Source organism: Myxocyprinus asiaticus, chromosome 26 (assembly GCF_019703515.2).
Source record: "Myxocyprinus asiaticus isolate MX2 ecotype Aquarium Trade chromosome 26, UBuf_Myxa_2, whole genome shotgun sequence".
NCBI lineage: Eukaryota > Metazoa > Chordata > Actinopteri > Cypriniformes > Catostomidae > Myxocyprinus > Myxocyprinus asiaticus.
The window spans coordinates 5,484,688-5,505,707 of NC_059369.1; the positions used below are offsets into that span (position 1 = coordinate 5,484,688).

A 21,020-nucleotide genomic window follows, 5' to 3' on the forward strand; every position below is an offset into this window, starting at 1 on the left:
AGATCTTATCGCACATCTGTCCTCAGGACTGATTTGCGTCAATAGATCTGAAGGATGCGTACTTCATATACCAATTGCACCGCGTTACAGGTGGCTTTTTAGATTCGCATTCGAGGGAACTGCGTATCAATTTAAAGTCCTTAATTTCAGTCTGTCTCTGGCGCTCGCCCCATTGAAAATTGAGATTACTAGCCAATTAAAGGCACTACTGAGCGAACACAGAAACTTGCTGCTTTGCCATATGGAAAATCTGGTCTAATATCAACTGGCGAAAAGCACACTTTTCCACAGCCAGTAAATCTCCTTTTTAGGAGTTTATGCATGTGCACCTCATGAACGAGGTGTACAGACCATTCTTCTGTGTCTGTTTCAGTCCAAACTGAAAAAAACATTACCACTAAAGTAATTTCATTTTCATGTGCATCGCGGTAACTCTTCACTGTCTGGCTGCTCTAGCAACATGGACAGTGCCAGCCTTCTACCAACAGGGTGTTATGCTAGATCAAGTTTTCAGAAAGAACGTGCTGAACACAAATGCATCCAACACAGGTTGGGGCACGGTGTGTAATGGACGCCCGACTTTCGACACCTGGAAACAGGTACCAGATGGCCGCTACATGTCAACCGCCTAGAGCTACTGGTTGTCTTTCTAGCTTTGAGAGCTTTTCATTCCGATATTGTGAATCACTACATTCTGATTCATTCGAACAACACAACAGTAGTGGTGTATATATGCTGCCATGACACGCTGGCCCACGTATGGCCGGCGAAACGCAAGTATGCGCTTCCCCCAGTGCACCTCCTTCATTCTGAAATCAGCTAAGTCCGAGTAGACATGGAAACTGTTCTGTTAATTGTGCTGAAATGGCCCAATCAGCCATGGTTTCCAGAAATTATAGAGATGTTTTACAGCTCACAATGGGAAATACCGCTGAGGAGGGATCTCCTCTCTCAGGCTCAAGCCAAAATCTGGCATCCCCAGCCCAAGCTGTGGCACCTGAATGGAGCATGCTAAACGTGCCAGAACTGATGCATTCAGTCATGAACACCATTTTACTGGCCAGAGCGCCATCCACGATTGGTGTCTTTCACATGGCAAAGACACAGTGAACTGCCCCATACATGAAATTCTCATATTTCTTCAAGAGTGATTAGACTCAGGACTCACTCCATCAACGCTCAAAGTTTATGTGGTGACTATATCTGCGTATAACGCACCTGAAGCCAGAGCCACTATAGGCAAGCATGATTTAATCATGAAGTTCCTTAGAGGAGCAAGACGATTAAATCCACCTTGGCTGGCTACAGTCCCAACTTGGGACCTGACTTTGGTCCTAAAAGTGCTTGCAGGGCCCCCCTTTTAGCCGTTGATTTGCGCATGCTTTATTTGAAGACTGCACTACTGCTGGCTCTGGCCTCAGTAAAACGGGTTGGTGACTTACATGCACTATCAATTGACAATTCATGTCTGGAGTTTGGCTCCGGTCTTTCAAAAGCCACTGTCAAACTCAGAAAAGGCTATGTGCCTAAGGTTCTTACCACACCCTTCAGAGCGCAGGTGGTTCACCTTTAAGCTTTCTTCCCTCCTCCATTTAAATCGGATGAGAAACATTCCTTGCATTTGTTATGCCCTGTACGGGCGCTACATGCATACATTGAGTGCACCCGCCAGTTCAGACTGGCTGATCAGCTCTTTGTGTGCTATGGAGAATGCATGAAATGAATGTCCATCTCCAAGCAAAGACATTCTCTTTGTGATTGCCCTGGCTTATGAGTCGCAGGGTAAGATTTACCCAACTGGTGTTAAAGCATACTCAACTAGAGCCATGGCCATGGACGAATGGTGTGTCTTTACAAGACATAAGTTTTGCAGCAGGATGGTCATCTCAAAACACAATCGCAAGGTTTTACAACCTAGAAGTAATGTCTCTCTCTCTTCACAAGTCCTCTCTGTTTAGAGCGCTTGCTATTTCATTTGCCAAACATATACTTATGCACCTCCCCTTAAGTACGGGCTCCCCAACATTTTACACAACCACCTACATTCAGGCCATTGTAATTTACCATAAAGTCACGAGCACTTTCACTATGATAAACTCCCTTCCCGACTGGGATTGTGAAGGGGTTAATTCATACTATATGACTATAGATCAGAATTTCCTCTCTGGAAGGTTATGTTGTGTAGTGCGGCGTAATGGGATTCTGTTCCCCTTATGCATTAGCACGCAATGTCAAGTGTACATACGTAACCTCTGTTCCCTGAGACGAAGGGAATGAGACATTGCAAACGCTGGCCGCACTACAAGACTAAAGAGTTCTTCTGAGGTGTGAGCGATGCGCTCCTTGTCCCTCAGTCAGAAAATTCTGAGGAATGGTGTTTGCGCACCTGCTTTTATAGCGGACAGCTTCGCACCTAAAAAGGCTCAAACACCATAGCCAATATTAGAATGTTGCCATTATTGTAGAGAGGTTTCAACTAGGTTGTGTGGAAGGACACTCCCCATATGCGTTAGCACACAATGTCTCGTTCCCTTCGTCTCAGGGAACCGAGGCTATGTACTTTACAAATGCAAACGTATTTTGTGGAGCATTAGTTGAGAGCATGACATAAATAAACCTTGTCTGTTTCCCAGAAGGCAACAAATATAACTTACCTACTTCTGTCTTCTCACTAATGTCTAACTTACAGATGTGGTTTAAACATACAAATGTGTTGTTTTCTTCACATGGAGTCCAAATGGAATTTGTGATTTGTAATTATTACAATTTGTTTTCAATATTTTCATTGTCTGTACTGATTTTTGGGTGCAAATATGTCTAATTCAGTGGAATGTGTCTAATTGTGGTCAAATGATTCACAGAACTGAGAGAACTACACTGCCCTTCTCAGCCAAAATACTGTAAAAACGCCAACACTGAAACTGATGAAAAAAAAGCTTCAACGTTTTTGATTGTCCTGCCAACTGTGGATTATAAATGGTTGCACTCTGTTTTCTCTAAATCTGAACATAGTTGAGCCAAGTCCGTCAATCACAGGATAGATCACAGTCTAAGAGACTGGATGTCGGTTATAATTCAGTTGCAGTTACTGTGTTTTGCCTTTGCACGGCATTACACACTTAAAGGGATAGTTCACCCAAAAATGAAAATTCTCTCATCATTTATTCTCCCTCATGCCATCCCAGAGGTGTATGACTTTCTTTATTCTGCAGAACAGAAACAAAGTTTTTTAGAAGAATATTTCAGCTCTGTAAGTACATACAATACAAGTGAATGGTGATCAGACATTTGTAGCTCCAAGTATCACATAAAGGAAACATAAAAGTAATCCATAAGACTCCAGTAGTTAAATCCATATCAGAAGCAATATGATAGGTGTGGGTGAGAAACAGAACAATATTTAAGTCCTTTTTTATCATAAATCTCCACTTTAACTTTCACTTTCAGATGTGAAAGTGAAGCTAAACAGGCACCACATGTGACTTTTAGATGTAAAAGTGAAAGTGGAGATTTAGAGTGAAAAAGGACTTAAATATTGATATTAATCTATTTCTTACACACCTAGCGTTTAGCTTCAGAAGACATTAATTACTCCACTAGAATCGTATGGATTACTTTTATTATGGATTTATGTGCTTTTTGGAGCTTCAAAAATTTGACACCCATTCATTTGCATTGTATGGACCTACAGAGCTGAAATATACTTCTAAAAATTTTAATTTGTGTTCAGCAGAAAAAAGTAATTCACATCTGGGGTGGCATGAGGGTGAGTAAATGATGAGAGAATTTTCTTTTTTGGGTGAACTATCCTTTTAAAACGCGTATCGAAAAACAAAATGTTCTGATTCACTCATTGCACTGAGTCTAGCTTTAACACAAGAACGTGTTTGCTTTTGTAACTTTTAAGTGTTTTTTTTGGTTTTTTTGACTGGGGAGAAAGTTTAGACTTTTGTATGCAAAATTTGCTACATTTATTTTCGTAGTCAAGGACAGTTTGACTGCTCAGGTAACTGACTGTGGAGTAACTGTCCTGTGGTTTTGTGTCTCTCAGGTGAATCTCGTGATGAATCTAGAAGGCTGTGATTTGTTGGCAGAGAAGGTGGACCGTGCAGAGTTTGCAGCTTTGCTGAAGAGGATGTTGTTGATCGATGCAGAGGAAAGAATCGCCCCGAGTGACGCTCTCACGCATCCCTTTGTCACCATGCAACACCTGCTGGACTTCCCCCACAGCAACCAGTGAGAAGCTTTTCACTCCCAATCATGTTTATGGCCCAGATTACACCTGGTATTTGTGCACATATATTCAACTTTTCTACATTTTCTGAACTGACAGTTTTTGTTTTTTTTTTTTTTTTTTTTTTTTTTTTTTGCACATAACTAGAAAAATGTAAACCCTCGATTTGGTGCAGTTGATTTTTGAATGGTGAATAGGTGGCCCTTTGAATTTTTGACCAGATGTAGCATTTAAATTGCAAACGTAATATAATCACATGTGCTTTGTGACCACCAATGAACATGGTATGAATCATCTGATGACAACATTTTGGACCCCATTTACAACTGTACTATTTAGTGCTGTCCGCTTGTGTTGTGTTCGAGATTGATGTTATTGACACTTTCAGGACGACTGACTCAAAGTGCACTGTTATGTTTTTAAAGGCGCGTCATGTTTACCTTCGGGCAGCGTAATTCCACGGGTGAAATTTAGTCAATGGGAATCCGTGTGATCGTGAGTTTCGTGAGGTTGACTTCCAGTGGCCATGATTTCGATGAAGTTCAAGTTTGGTGGACTTTGACTGGCGAATTATACCCGTTGACCAATAGGAAGTTGGTTGGTTTGGCAGAGACCTCTGTGTGGGCAGGGCTTCCTATAAAACTGCACTGAATATTCACAATACATAAAGATATAATTTTAGCGGCGAGTTTTGTTCAACTTCACTCTCCCAAAGTTTAAAGTGCAGCTTTAAAAATAGGCTGCTTGGCTTGTTTCACACGTGGTAAACACCCACCCATGCCTTCTTCGCCCGCATAATTTCACCATGCAAAGGTAAATGTGATCACGCCTTAAGACTCTTCTCTGTTTTATTGCAGCGTTAAATCGGGTTTTCACATCATGGATGTGTGTTGCTCGCGCCCAGGTGGATATGACAGCCGGACCAAGCCTCCATTTGTCAGGACGGTCCCAAACAGCAGCGCAGCACCCAGCCTGACCCTGCCCTTCTGCAAGATGCCCAGCATTCACTCTCAGGTACGGAAACATAGACATTAATGTATGGAACATTCAGTTAGTGGTTTTCAACTGATGGGTCGCAAACAGCAGGGAAAAACAATGATAAATCAAATAATAAAATGCAGTTAACCATATAATCATGCAAAGTTGGGACAGAATAATAAATACGTTTTTAAGAGAGAAGAGAAATTGCTTTTTTTTTTATTTTCAGTGTTGACATCAAAGACTGTGCATTAGGTTTGGTAACTAAGAACCGTTTTTCATTTTTGGAAAAAATTACTGGAACTGTATGATTTTAATGACTTTTGGTCGTTTACTGTTCCTAAACATGCAGTTTTCCACTGATGCGGACAAAACACCATACTAAAATACTCTGACAGCATTTTCTGCAGCACAGTTCAGTAACACACACAGTGTAGTTATCACCGGACGAATTACTCTTGTGAGCCAGTTCTCTGTAGTGAATCAAAAGCATACAGATTCGTTATATATGTTCTGTCGAAATTTGAAATTATTTCATCATTTGGTAACAGGCTGTTGAGGACTTGAAGAATCAGAATTGCATTACTTAATTCCACACAAATGACCCTGCGCTAAGCCCAGCCTTAAAAGTGTTCTTACCAGTCCTATCTTAGCAACTGTTGCGGTGCGCCATTTCTCTGACAACCATTTGCTTTTTTCCCATTGAGAGTTTACGGGAGTGATGTGTGTTTGAGCAGTTTTAAGCGGAATTTTTCAGAAATTATCCCCCCAAAAAAACCTTGCTGGGTCACTTGTAATAGTGACAAGAGAGGATACACACAGTGTTTTTTTTTATGTTTTTTTTTTCTTTAAAAAAATAAAATACAAAATAAATAAATCTGGAGAAGAGCATGCTCTTGATTAAACTGTGTCATTCCTCATTCCCAAATGAACATGTATAACATCAGCAAGGACACCTACATTTGCTCCAAGATAACTTAAAGCTAATATCTGAATGTTAATTAACGTATTGATTCAGTTCTTAGTATAGGTGATAGTAAATAAAGAGTTCACAGCATCATAGTGAGTGTGTTATGAAATGTTATGAGCAGTACTGCTCACTCACACTAATGTTATCAGGTGTAATCGCCATGAATTTACGCTTTTCTCTTTTCAAGTGACTGTGATGATCATTTGCCTCGATTCTGATTCACAGTATCCACAGTTTTCAATCAAACTACTGTGTAATTTAACAATTTCTTTCACAAAAAAACGTCAGATGTATATGCTTCATGGAACTCCTCATTCCAACCCACGTAAGAATATTTTCAATTCCGTTTATGAGAATTTTTTGCCAAAAACCGTGCCGTTTATGGCAATCTCCAATTCATTCCTATGAGAAGTTCTGTAAAGCTTGTCAGAGCGAGCAACAAAAGCCAAGGGGGGCAGAGCTTAGCAAAGGGTCAATTTTTCCTCAAAAATAATAAAGAATTGTTAATGGAACCCTAAAGGTACTTGAATTGTTCAAAGTAATCAGAACCGGTGTTGTGCTGAAATCTGACCCCCTGCCAGATTCTGACTCCCTGCTACCTGCTTGCCCTTATCCCTAAAGCCCTCCCCTAACCCTAACCTCATTGGTCCCTCCCCATAAAGCCCATCCCCTCACCTAACCTCTAAACATAAGGATACTAGAGAGTCAAAACTCGGCAGTACACCAGAATGATTAAATTCCTCAGAATTCCCATCCCTACAGTGCGTCCAATCAAGTTCTACAGTATTTTGCTGTAGATTTGACAGTCAGTAAATACAGATTCACTTGCAACAGAGATAAACATGGTTTATGCCGACCACAGTTTTTGTATGGTGAATTATTGGCTGCAAAGAGGATAATAATTAATAATGATTTAACAGTATGAAAAATGTATAATTTTGCGTATTGTTGGGTCTAAGCATTTCATAGTAGTGCTAATAAGATTCAGTATTTATTTTGTTCTTGTTTTAAGCATAAATCTCACAAATTTTGTTAGATTTGTATGGAGCCCCTTAAAGGACAGGAAGGGGATTTAAATGTTGTAATACAATGTCCCTTGCAATACATTTTGTAATAAGCACAGAATTTACCACGGTTTTACTACAGTAACTATAGTTCAACTATGCTATTTGTTGAAAAAGCAGTTACCACAAAATGTACCATAATTTTTACAGTAACCATATTTTAGAAATTAGTGGGTCTGGTACAAAACATTTTCAGCCGGCCCCTCTCCAGTTCATACCACAGTATGTAGACATATTCATCTCAAAACTCTGTCCCCATTCCAGTCGAATAGTTCTTCCATCAACGTACGCTGCCCCGGTGGCTTTTGCTTTCGCTGTTGCTTGCTGTCTCCATGTTTATACCCGCGTCTCCTGCTGAACGCGCTAGATGCGCTATACAATATGTATAGCACCATGCCTTACCGACAGCCCTGTTTGTGGTAAAAACATAGTAATAATGCAGGAAAACCAAAACTATGGTAATAAAAATCATAATCATTCTGCCAAAAAATTCTTTTTTACTGTAGTAACGCCATGGTTAATTTGTGGTACATGTACCACAGTTCTTGCCACAAAAAAAAAAAAAAATGGTTACAGCAAGTTTTCTTTTGTGAAAACATGGTACAATTTTGTAAGGGCATGTTTTTTTATTGGAAATTGTGGTTTTAAAAGCCGTACTTGTTCCACTATTAATATAGTAAAACTGTATTAACTTATGTTTTTTAATTTTTTATTTATTTTTTTGCAAAATAATTTTTATTATCATAGTTTTTATTTTCCTGTATTTTTTTACTTTTTTTTTTACTGTGGTTTTACTACAGATATCATGGTTGAAATATGGAAACTGTACTAAAACCATGGTCAATTTTGTGATTACTATAGTTTTACTGCAGATGCCATATGTTTACTATGGTTACTTACTGTAGTAAACCCATGGTTAATTTTCATATAGGATGGATAAAATTATTGCGACAGAACCCAAAATAATTGTGAGGTAACGCAAAATTTATTGCAAGGAAATATACAAATATTTCAGAAAATACATTCCCTCACTGTCCTCTAAGGGGCTCCGTAGATTTGTGCTTAAAACAAGAAAAAAACTATTTGCCAATGGGAAAGACAAACTTGGTTCAAGAGTCTCTGAAAACTAGCCTTAATATATTCTGCAACTTTCCTCTAAAGGAACAGTATCTTGTTTTAAGACCGTTTAGATATATTTACTGGAAAACAAAACAAACATACTGATTTAAGAAAATGAACTTTAGCATTGCAAGCCCAGCACTGGTTTTTGTGTGTTCTGTGCACACTTTCACTATGTGCTGCATCAGATGCTGTCAGATACAGTATTACATCATCATTTACCCTTTAGTTTAAGTCTTTTCCCTTTTTGGCTATTTTGTGCTTTTAAATTATAAACTGGTCGTCACATTAACTCATTCCTCACAATATGACACACTGCATTTAGAGCAAGTGATGATAGGCCCATCAATGAACATGTCAACACACGCTGCCTCTGCTCTCACTACATTATAATAAACTTCAATACATGTTTGACCCCTAAAACAGGCTGTCAGACAGACGTGTTTTATACATTACATACACATTAGAGCGAGTGTGTGTTGCTGTATGTGATTGACTCTATTGTATTCTTTTTTTTAAATCTCACAAATTTGTTGCCTTACCGCCGTTGTCACGGCAACATGGCTGACATCATGGCAACGTGGAGTGAGCATTCAGTTTCCAAGGAGAAACACGGCAGAAATACTTTCTTAGCACAGCACACTGACCTGACTTAAACACACACACACACACACACACACAGATATTTTTAATGCATTGTCACTGGCCTTTTATGTAATATATTGTATTCACGATTGATCAGTCTTATAAATATGGCCCTCCTTAAAGGGATAGTTCCCTCAAAATTGCAAATTCTGTCATCATTTTCTCAACATCAGTTTGTTAGAATGACTTTCAAACCCATTTGACTCTCTAAGGTGATGTTAGGAAGAATTGTAGTCTCAGTCACCATTCACTTTCATCTTTTTTTCCACGCTGTGAAAGTAAATGGTGACTGAGGCTATTATTCTTCCTAACATCTCCTTTTGTGTTCCTCAGATGAAAGAAAGTCTTACAGGTTTAAAACGGCATGAGGGAGAGTAAATGATGAGGTAATTTTCATTTTTGGGTGAACTATCCATTTACACCTAATTTGTAGAATTGTATTTTGTTAACTGTTAAATTGTATTAAAGGAAGTGGGGCGGTCAGCTGTTCACGTTTAGCTGGAGAAGGTGGTTATTGAATTAAAGGCTTTGGCCAGTGTCTTAGAGCACGTTCACCCTTTGGTCACATTCTCGTTGCTAAAGCACAATTGCCGTTATTCATTAACCAGACTTTATGGTTGTTTGATTTTTGATCCAAAGGCAGATATTTTTTCTTCGTCTGCTTTCTCTGAGCATGTGCATCTTTTTCCCAAAACACTCTGAATCTGTTAGTGCGCTGTCGCCACCTGTAGGACATCTGGATGCAGTGCACATCAATGGCTATCCATAGAAGCATTCATCTTTAGCAACTACTGAACCATTATTTCTAGAATTGCTAAAGCTTCACCAATGTTAGCTCACCAACTGTACATTTTTTAAACTTTATGTTCCCTCTTTCTGCTTAAAGGGGACATGTCATGAAAAACAGGTTTTTTCATGCTCTTTTTAAATAAGAGTTAAATATACCACAGTATGTAGACATATTCATCTCAAAACTCCCCATCCACCCCAGTCCAGCCAGACATTCATTCAGACTAAACTGCAAAACTGGACTGACCCGCCCTGATGAACAGCAGTGTGAACTGTGCTACATGTAGGCTATCCTAGTCAATCATAAGAGAGGTCATTTACATATAGAAGTCTTTAAAGGTACAGTAGCAACAACAGCCTGTTTAATTTCTAAAGGCCAATATATACTTTGTAATTTGCATTTATAGTTCTGCGTTTGTGTTGCTTGCATCATTCTGCAAGTACACAGACAAAGTGCTAGTGTATTGAGAGAAAATGCCTTCATTTCTGAAATACTATTATATGTTGTAAATAAACGGCAGCAATGTAATTCATGGATTCAGAAGTATTTATGAAATTATTTTAGCATTAAAAACAAGTTCATCAAAGTATGTGAACATGTTGAGATTTAGGTACATATTATTTATTATAGATGTTGTCTGTCATGCAGAGAAAATAAGTCGGGCATATACTGTATGCTTGCTCTTGAGTCGCTCAAAAAATAATCAATAAATATTTTGGCATACTTTGAGAAAAAAAGAAATCATCAAATTAAAAAATAACTTCTCGCTTGAGTAACACATGTTGTAAAGCTTAGATTTAAAAAAAAAATCTTAGTCCAACCTTTTAAAGCTTAGACTTTTAAACTGGACCTTACAATGCATATAGGCTATAAACAACTCTTAGCAGGTGCTTTTTAATTTGCTGACAAATTAGAAGTGTTCCTTTTTCATAACTTGAACCATGACTATTTTATGTGCACCACACTGACAAACATACTGTCAAAACATCATACAGACTGGAAAGATCCTGAGTAGAATCATAACACGTTCTATGAAGCCTGTATTTATAATGCATTATAACGGTGTTCTTAATGCATTATAATGTATGCATAATGCCTTATAATAAACCTTATAATATGTTGTATTGTCTTATAAATAATTGTAACAACAGTTATAATAAGATATAATAGTTAACTATTTATGGGTGTAACTTTTAAGAGTATACTGTATTATAACACACAATCAACATCGCATTTTATCTGCATTTATTCTAAGTTATTATGTATTATAAGTTTCATATTTTGACATTGTTTATTTAAGATCAAAACCTGCACAATATCTTCCTACAACTTATGAGTGATCTTTTACCGCTTTAAGTCAGATGCCAAATGCAATGTCTCCTTGTAAACATCCAAAAGGCTTTATAATGTGGTCATAATCATTTATAAGTGGCCTTTGTCTGTTTTTAAATAAAGCAATAAAAGCTACAGTAGGTCTTCTTTAAACAGCCATAAGATATTATGAAATGGTTATAAGACACATTTTTATTGTAATATTTAGAAAATAAAATATTTAATAAAATCAACACAGCCACATAACATTATTTCAGATGTAAAAGAGTTGTCAGCTTAAACTTGCTTACATTAAAATGAACATTGGCCTCAGAGGAAACACTCAAAAATGAACAAAGTAACAGCTCTACTAAAGGCTAGGCACTGGCACTGTAAAATATGGATTTTTACTCATTTGCATTCTAATAATGTATGAAGTCACAAGAACGTTTATTATAAGGCATTAGGCATACATTATAATGTGTTAAGAATACCCTTATAATGCATTATAAATACAGTTTTCCTCCTGTGTTATTATACATCTTAATCTTAAAAGTTATAACCACAAATAGGTATTATATCATATTTTAACTGTTCTTACAATTATTTATGAAATAATACAACATATTATAAGGTTTATTATAAGGCATTATGCATGCATTATAATGCATTAAGAACACCCTTATAATGCATTATAAATACAGGCTTCATAGAAAGTGTTACTGTCATGAACACTAAAAAATATTAGCCTATGTTTAAAGATTAATGCATTTTGTAACAAAATTCCATTGAGTTGAGTTGCGTAATCTTTAATAAAGCAAAATTAAAGGGATAGTTCACTTAAAAATGAAAGTTCTCTCATCATTTACTCACCCTCATGCCATCCCAGATGTGAATGACTTTCTTTCTTCAGCAGAACACAAACTAAGATGTTTAGTAGAATATTTCAGCTCTGTAAGTCCATACAATGCAAGTAAATGGTGACCAAAATTTAAAGGTCAGAAAAGCACATAAAGTCATCATAAAAGTAATCCATATGACTCCAGTGATATGATAGGTGTGAGTGAGAAACAGATCAATATTTAAGTCCTTTTTTTACAATAAATTCTCCTCTCTGCCCAGTAGGTGGCGATATGCATGAATAATGTAAATCACCAAAAACAAAAGTGAAAGAGGAGAATTATAGTAAAAAAAGAAGAACGTAAATATTGTTCTGTTTCTCACCCAAACCTATCACATAGTATCTGAAGACATTGATTTAACCACTGGAGTCGTATGGATTACTTTTATGATGGCTTTATGTGCTTTTGGAGCTTTAAAGTTCTGGTCACCATTCACTTGCATTGTATGGACTTACAGAGCTGAAATATTCTTCTAAAAATCTTTGTTTGTGTTCTGGAAAAGAAAGAAAGCCATACACATCTGGAATGTCATGAGGGTGAGTAAGTGATGAGAGAATTTACATTTTTGGGTGAACTATCCCTTGAATACATTTAATTTTTATTAATTTAATTTTGTTAAAGATTACGCAATTCAATTTGTTGGAATTTGTTGGAAGATCAGAGTTTGTAAGTTGTACAGTAAACAGATGTGGCTTTTTTGTCGCATTGCAACTTCATGAAACTTAATCAGATTATAAAAACACCAGGTGCTCCTGATTAAAACGAGCCCAAATACATTGTGATATGATGCGTAGATCTTAAAATAACCTCAGAAAAAATGTGACGCTACCTCAGATATCTTTATCATCATCCTGGGGGACGGTCTCTGGTTACAAAGTAGACCAATCACTCTTTTGGTGTGAGTAGACGCAACGTGCAGTTAAATTTTTTTGGAGATGTATGTCAGGCTACAGTGTGGGTTCAACGCAGAAGTAAAAATCTGCCTGAAGGGTCAGAACAAGGGTGGAAATGGTCATGGGAAACTAAATTAACTATATGTTGTAAATAACTTTCATCCTTTTCTCTTTTTCTATTTGTGAAGGCTTTAGCCTCATCAGCCTCATCAGTGATGCATCCTGGGATACCGCTCCAGACAGGAAGTGCTCAGTTTGGTGACTCTTTCCAGCAGGCACTGATTCTCTGCCCCCCCACCATACAAGGTACTGCACTTTCAGTCATATCAGATCAAATATTACCGCTACGTTTCATCTTGTCACATTTTTGTTACTCGTTTTGTCCTTGTCTTTGGTGTGACAGGTATTCCTCCCAACCCCAATAAGCCAGCGGGCTTCTCAGTGCGCATGGAGAACACAGTGCCACTGGTGACGCAAGCCTCTGCCATTCAACCTCTCCAGATCAGACCAGGCCTCATTACACAGGTAAACACAACAGTAACATGGATTTTGAAGTGTTAACAGTTGAACTCATTTGATCACAAATGTCTTATCTTTTCCACAGCAGGCATGGACGAATCGTGCTCCGCAGATCCTGGTGCCCGCCTGGCCACAGGTGACCCCAGTGGCCCCCTCTGCAGCGACACTGGCCTCAGATACAGTGGCAGGTCCACAGAGACTATCAGACTGGGGGTGCGTGCAGAGAACCGCTCTGTCATTGTGTTTGCTCTGCTATATTTATCTCTCAGTTGTTCAGATGTTAAAACACGTTGTACGAGTCACCTTTCTTTATACACTTTCCTCCTCAGTTAATTCCTTTGTTCCTCTCCATCTTTTACAGGAAAGTTCATTCACATGGCAACCATTACAGCTCAATGATGCCCCATCCCCAGCCATTGCTAACAAACCCAATGACCCTGTCTGCTCACCAACCAATCAGCATAGGCATAGCTCATGTGGTGTGGCCACAGCCAGCAGCTAACAAGAGAAATAAACCATCTTCAAACAGGTTCATCAACACACCATATCTGAACACTAGCTGGTGTACGAAGGAACTTGTGCCACTAAAAAAAATGAAGAAACCAATTATTTATTTAGTTCATTTTTTATTAATTCAAAATGACCAATAAATGGACATTTGAAAATTAAAATATAACAATAAAATAATTAAATAGTATCTAAATGCAACTTTTTAAGTCCCCTTTAAAAATTATTTACCAATTGCTTTTCATGATTTATTTGCAATTTCAGTTAAAAAATGTCAGTGGACAATTGGTCATGTAGAAGCAACCAATGCACTTTTGACATTAAGACACGCCCTTTTGATACAAAATCACTGTCAGCAAAGGCAAATGTTGTTTGAGATATTTTTCAACATATTCATGTGTCCATGAATTCATGGTTGACTTGTAAAGAGATGTTTTTATTTGCATTTTTAAGTAGAAATTGGCAAAAAAAAAAAAAAAAAAAAAAGTAATCAATTATCAAATAATTCCAAAATTTAAATGTAAATAAATGTACCAGTAAATTGTCAATGAAAAAAAAAGTTTGAAAATGTATATATGTAAATATGACAATAAAATTAGAAATCATTTTAAATGCATATTAATTTAAATTTAATAGATTTTAAGACCAAAATTAAACACTTGCATATCATAAGCATTTATCAGCATTTTGAATGTCTAGAAATGTCCATTTTAAAACTGGATAAAAAAAAATAAAAAATAAAAATTGCATTTATTGTTTAATTTGTAAAGTGCTTTATTTTTAAATTAAAAAATAAAGGGAATTCAGTTATTAAGTTATGATTTAATAAATGTAAGCATGGAAATAAATCACTTTACAAATTGACAAATAAATTGACATTTTTTTAAATGTTTAAAAATGTAATATATTTAATTACATTTTTAAACAATTAAAAAAATTTCAATTTATTTGTCAATTTCTTAAGTGATTTATTTCCTTGCATTTTTAGTATTCAATTCATAAGTTCATAATTGTTTTCTTCATATTTTTAAAATTAATAATTATTAAAAAAATAATTTAAATAAAGTACTTCACAAATTGAACAATACACTGATATTTTTTTTTAAACTGTTGTTTTAAAAATGGATATTTCTTTGGACATTTAAAATGTTGATTAAAGCAATTGCCAAATTCTTGTTAAAATCCCCCCAAAAAACACATCTGAAAAATATTATTTACTTTTTTAAATTATTATTTTAAAATACAATTAATAAAACACATTTGAAAAAATCATTTTATTTATTAAATATATAAATAAAACAATAATTTTCTGATGCGTTTTTAATTGCATTTTAAAGAGAATTTACCAATTTCTTTAATCAACATTTTAAATGTCCAAAAAACATCAGTAAAAGTACATTTAGTGTTCAATTTGTGAAGAAATTATTTTAATAATTTTTTTTTATTAAAAGATGAAGAAAACAATTATAAACTTATGAATTCAGAACTAAAAATGTAAGGAAATAAATCACTTTAAACAAATAAATGGACATTTCTTTAACACACTACATGTTACTATTATTAATTCCTATAGTAATAATATGTAAGTACATGCAGCTCTACAAAGTAATTACACAGTAATTACATATATTTCATTAGTATTATTGATTAATCGCCTGTGTTAGTGCACAGTAACATGAACACTGTAAAATAAAGTGTGACTGAATGGGGTTAAATATAACAAGAAAATATTCCTTTTTAATGCAAATTTGTAATTGCATTTGAAAGAGAATTTACCTCTTACAAGCCACTTTGATGCACATCGGCCTCCAACAAAGGCAGTTGATGTTTCAGCCAAAAACACATTTTACTGACATTAATAGACATTTTTAATATATTCATTTATTCGTCAATTTTAAACATTCAAATGATTTAATTGATAATTGATTACTTCATATTTTTGTTGCTTTTTTATAGTGGCACACCTGGGTTTTCATTAGTTTAAATGTCTCCATCTTTATGGTCTCCTAGAAGTACCAACTTCATGCACAGCATCAACTCCCACAACTCAGCATGCCAGTCCCCAAAGATACTAGAGAGTGCCAAAAACACAGAGGAGGTGAAGGCAGGGTTGGAGGCGGTGCCAGAGGAGGAGCCTGTGTGCTGTAAGGCAGAAGCAGATCGTCAGACGCAGAGACAGAGCATTGTGATTGCTGACTCTCCGAGCCCTGTGGCCAGTGTCATCAGCATCAGTAGCGGAACAGATGAGGAGGGACCAGATGCACAGAAACACTCAATAGAGTGAGCTGACACACTCACATATATCTGATAGTACACAAGTTTTAGCACACTGTGATTACACTAGATTAAAGGGTGTTAAAGAAATAGTTCACTCAAAGTGAAAATATCATAATTTACTCACCCTCATGTTGTTCCAAACCTGTATGACTTCGGTGGAGCACAAAAGAAGATGTTTAGTAGAATGTTCACACTGCTATTTTCCATGTAATAAAAGCAGATGATAAGTGTGTGTGTGTGTGTGTGTGTGTGTGTGTGTGTGTGTGTGTGTGTGTGTATGTTTTAGATGTAAGGGTAGTCCAGAGTGTGAGGCGTGTCAGAGCACACTGAATATGGAGCGAGTGTGTTCACTGAGCAGTCCAGACTCCACCCTCAGCACCAGCTCATCTGCATCAGAGCACTCCAGAGCTTCACCCCTCAAGAGACCCAACAGGTCATTAACACACACACACACACACACACACACACACACACACACACACACACACACATACACATTTACCTAGCAGTCTAAATGAGGACATGCCAGAGACTTCTATTGTTTTAACAGAAAACCTCTTATAATAACCCTTTTCACATTTCTGCTTTGGAATGTGCACGGTAAAAAAATATTTTTTTCCGGTAAAAATACAGTATCTAAGCATCCTTCAAACAAGAACAAATTGGCATAAGACAATGTTTTCAGAGAAATCTTAACAAAATTTGGTCGGGTTTATGCTTAAAACAAGAAACTATATTCCAGTGGGGTAAGAAAAATAAACTTGTTTTCCCATTTTAAAAAATTAATTTGTTTATGTGTTTTTTTTTTTTTTTTTTTTTTTTTTTAACCTTAGTCAAATTTTTTTCTTGTTATAAGCATAAACATTAAAGTTTGTTAGATTTCTCTGAAAACAAAATATCTTGTCATTTTGCTTCTCAAGTAAATTTATCTCGTTCTTAGGATGTTTAGATATTTTTACCGTAAAATAAGACAAAAATACTCAGTAAGAAAACTAAACTATTCATTTATTAATTAAATTATTAATGAAAAATTCCACTATTATGTTTCCACGACTTTCCAAGAGGAAAAAATAGAGAGCTACTGTATTACGGAATTCAGAAGAGAAAAAGATGCCAAATTTACTGTTACTGCCTCAGCAGCTGTAGTAGATACCCTGTGGCAGCTGTGGCAACTTTTTTTCCCTTTAATTAATGACAGGGTGATAAAAGACAATGATAGTGATATTAATGTAAATTAAATGTTTAAAAATTTTAAATAAAAAAAGGCTTGCATGATTTACCCTGCTTAACTAAGGCAGAAATGTGTCATTGCAGTCTGTGAATAAGGTCCCTAACTCAACCTCTAACCCTAAAAGAACACTTGTTGCATTTTTAGAAGGAAAAAAAAACCCACTTCACTTTATTTATGAATTGATTTTCCAGTGGAGCACATCGATAAAGTTCCCAAAAAGGAGGTTTTGTCAGATTTATCTGACAACAATTTTGTCCCTGAACTAAAGCTAAATACATACACACACACAAACGTCAAAGGGTCAGCATTTTCTCAGCCATATGCCTGAAGGCGCAGTCACATTTACATTTACACAGCAAAATACAGTCATCTAAATGGGAATCCGCACAATCCGCGCAATTATGAATATCATGCGATGGACTTCTGGTGGTAAATGTGGTAAATGTGACCCAGCCTTAAGTTGGACGGGTGAGTCTTTGGACATGTAAGAAATGGGATGCTACTTTCTCATTTGAAATAAAGCACTATGTGTATGCATGGAATATCCAGATGACCTACATACAGATATACAGTATATCTAGATAGTTATGTACTGTGTGTGCTCTGAAATGGCTTACAATTTATGCGTTCTTGTTTTCAGAGGAACCAACACTTCAACTAAACAGTTGAACTTAATCTTCGATTAATCGACTAATCGGATAAAAAAACGAAATGTTATTTCCTACAATGTAGCATACCACTGTTTATCATTGCATAATGTATACCGTTTAAAGAAATAGCTTGCTTTATACAGTGTGTGCTGTGTAGTATACAGTCAGTATGCTACTATTCCATTCTGAATATCATAGTCAGCGAGTATTGTATTCGCTCAGTGTGTCTGAATGCATCTACTCTGGTCTGTGTGCAGCATGTCAGATGATGAGCATGAGAGCGGCTGTGATACGGTGGACGGCTCGCCCGCCTCCGTTTCCTCCAGCCGAGCAGACAGCCCCTTTCTGGAGAGCACGTTTATTGAGGACAACAACCAGAACTTGAAAGCTGCAGAGACAGAGTCTGTCAAGCTGCCCGTCCGCACCATGGTGGTGCCGCCCATGAGGGTTCACAACAATGAGCCCACCGGCCGCACAGGTAACAGGCCATTAGATAGTTACACCCCAAACTCATGCTATCGGTCAAGCCGATGTTCCTATGCTGGGCTGATCGTGATGCTCAAACAAACAATGTTTTGATAGCGCCATATAGTCAGTGTTTATGCTTTTCAGGAAATCAACATAGAAAAGATTCACATATAGTTGTCTCTGCATAGTAAACTGGGAGAGAAAAAAGCAGTTTAACATTGAAAACAATCTTACAGCAACAGATATAAATTGTTTTTATGTTCTATATTCTCTATGGGAGGTTAAATTTGTGTTTTGGGAAAACATTTACCTTTATAGCAGTCATTCTGAAAAAGAAATGAAACTTTTTGGACCTGAATGTTAATATAATGGCTAAATCTTGAAACTTTAAGACTGATTGATTACTCACTTCAGGTCAGAACATCACTACTGCTGCTGTTTACTTTCAGGTCATATGACTGAGGAATGTGTGTCTTTAATGGGTAACAGACACGGTCCCAGGTGATTATGGGTGCAGTGGTGGTCACACTGGCTGGAGTGTTTCCTTCTCTCTGAAAACTCTTCCTCAAATCTTCTCTTTTGTACTTTTTTTGTGAAAACTGTTTGAGACTGTTTCATTGGAACCATAAACAAAGGCAAACAAGCAGAAAAAAAGCCTGTCAGAAAAAACTGATTATTTATGCCAAGTTGTAATCACATTACTGATTACTTCATTGAAAAAGTAATCACATGAATAATTCATTTCACATTACTTTCTGAAACACTTTTCCACAAATTTAAAATAATGTCTGTATTTCCTCCTTGTCCATTGTTGCACACAAGTCATGCACTCCGCACCTCACGTTCATCCCTTACAGTGACTTGTTAGGGGGCATACAGCCTTTAGCGCTCATAGAAATGCAAACAGACCTACATACAGTGACAAGAAAAAGTGTGTGAACCCTATGGAATTACCTGCATTTATGTTTAAATTTGCCTTAAAATCTGGTTTGAACTTCATCTAAGTTATAATAATGAACAAACACAATATGTTTGAACTAATAACATGCAAATTATTTTACTGTGCTTGTACATATTGAATACATCATTCAAATATTCACAGTGTAGGTTGGAAAATGTATGTGAACCCCTAGGCTAATGACATCAATAAAAGCTAATTAGAGTCAGGAGTTGGCAAAGCTGGCATCCATTTAATGAAACGAGACTGGAGGTGTGGGTTAGAACTACTTTGACTTATAAAAAGCACTCACACATTTTGAGGTTACTATTCACAAGAAGCATCTGCTGACGTGGACCGTGCCTTGCAAAAAGTGATCTCAGAAGACCTACGATCAAGAATTGTTGATTTGCATAAAGCTGGAAGGGTTACAAAGTTATCTGGAAGAGCTTAGATATTCATCTGTCCACAGTTAGACAAATTGTCTATAAATGGAGAAGATTTATTACTGTGGCTACTCTCTCTAAAAGTGGCCATCCAGCCAAGATGCCTCAAAGGGACAGCGCAAAATTCTCAGTGAGGTAAAAAAAGAACCCTAGAGTGACAGATAAAGACTTGAAGGAATCAGTGGAACTGGTTAACATTTCTGTTCATGAGTCTACTATATGGAAAACATTAAACAGGCATGGTGTCCATGGCAGGACACCACGAAGAAGCTGCTGCTTTCCAAAAAAAAAAAAAAAAACATTGCTGCATGCCTCAAATTTGCCAAAGATCACCATGACACTCCACAACTCTGCTGGGAAAATGTTTTGTGGACTGATGAAACTAAGGTTGAATTGTTTAGGAAGAACAAACAGCACTATGTAAGTCATAAAAAGGACACCACATACCAACATGAAAATATCATCCCAATGGTGGAGGTAGAAGGATTATCATGATTTGGGGCTGCTTTGCTGCTTCAGGGACTGGACTGCTTACCATCATCGAGGGAAAAATGAATTCCCAAGTTTATCAAGATATTCTACAGGATAATGTCAGGGTGGCTGTGTGCCAGCTGAAGCTCATTAGAAGTTGGGTGATGCAGCAGGACAGTTTGTCTAACTTTTGACTTTTAAGAAGAGATCACATTTTATGACCATTTAATTCAGAAAACCAGCTAATTTCAAAGGTATCACATACTTTTTCTTGCCACTGTATGAATATAATTTGCATTTTATATGTATTCTACATAAATAATATTATTTTAGAAATAATTGGAGCCAAAGTAATGTACTGTTATCTGATTACAAGTATTTAAAATATTATGAATTACTCTCCTTTTTTCCCTGCTTTTTTTATTAAAAAGTAGTTAGATTACAGTAAGTACTTTTTAACCGGATAACACCCAGCATTGGTTGTCAACTACACCTTTTACACCAAAAATGGGGTCAGTGTTTGGCCAGGGGATCTGTGAACCTCTCTTGGCCAGCATCTATTGTATATGCCATCGCAACCTTTGATATGATGTCAGAAGTTATTTAAA

The 21,020-nt window shown here is 36.6% G+C and overlaps 1 protein-coding gene across 11 annotated transcripts in view; it reads left to right on the forward strand.

Moving 5' to 3' along the window:
* The window catches only part of LOC127417332 (homeodomain-interacting protein kinase 3-like), a 150,613-nt gene that overhangs the window by 118,680 nt on the left and 10,913 nt on the right, over positions 1-21,020 (forward strand). For 5 of the 11 annotated variants that reach the window (XM_051657291.1, XM_051657292.1, XM_051657285.1 and 2 more), the window contains exons 6-15: positions 4,052-4,236; positions 5,092-5,248; positions 13,095-13,211; positions 13,300-13,431; positions 13,511-13,638; positions 13,787-13,954; positions 15,943-16,212; positions 16,496-16,642; positions 18,348-18,568; positions 19,008-19,059. In XM_051657291.1, coding sequence (XP_051513251.1) covers positions 4,052-4,236; positions 5,092-5,248; positions 13,095-13,211; positions 13,300-13,431; positions 13,511-13,638; positions 13,787-13,954; positions 15,943-16,212; positions 16,496-16,642; positions 18,348-18,568; positions 19,008-19,059 — 1,577 coding nt within the window. Of the gene's footprint in view, positions 1-4,051; positions 4,237-5,091; positions 5,249-13,094; positions 13,213-13,299; positions 13,432-13,510; positions 13,639-13,786; positions 13,955-15,942; positions 16,213-16,495; positions 16,643-18,347; positions 18,569-19,007; positions 19,060-21,020 lie in introns of all 11 variants that reach the window. The other 6 variants (XM_051657286.1, XM_051657287.1, XM_051657289.1 and 3 more) reach the window with 6 other exon arrangements.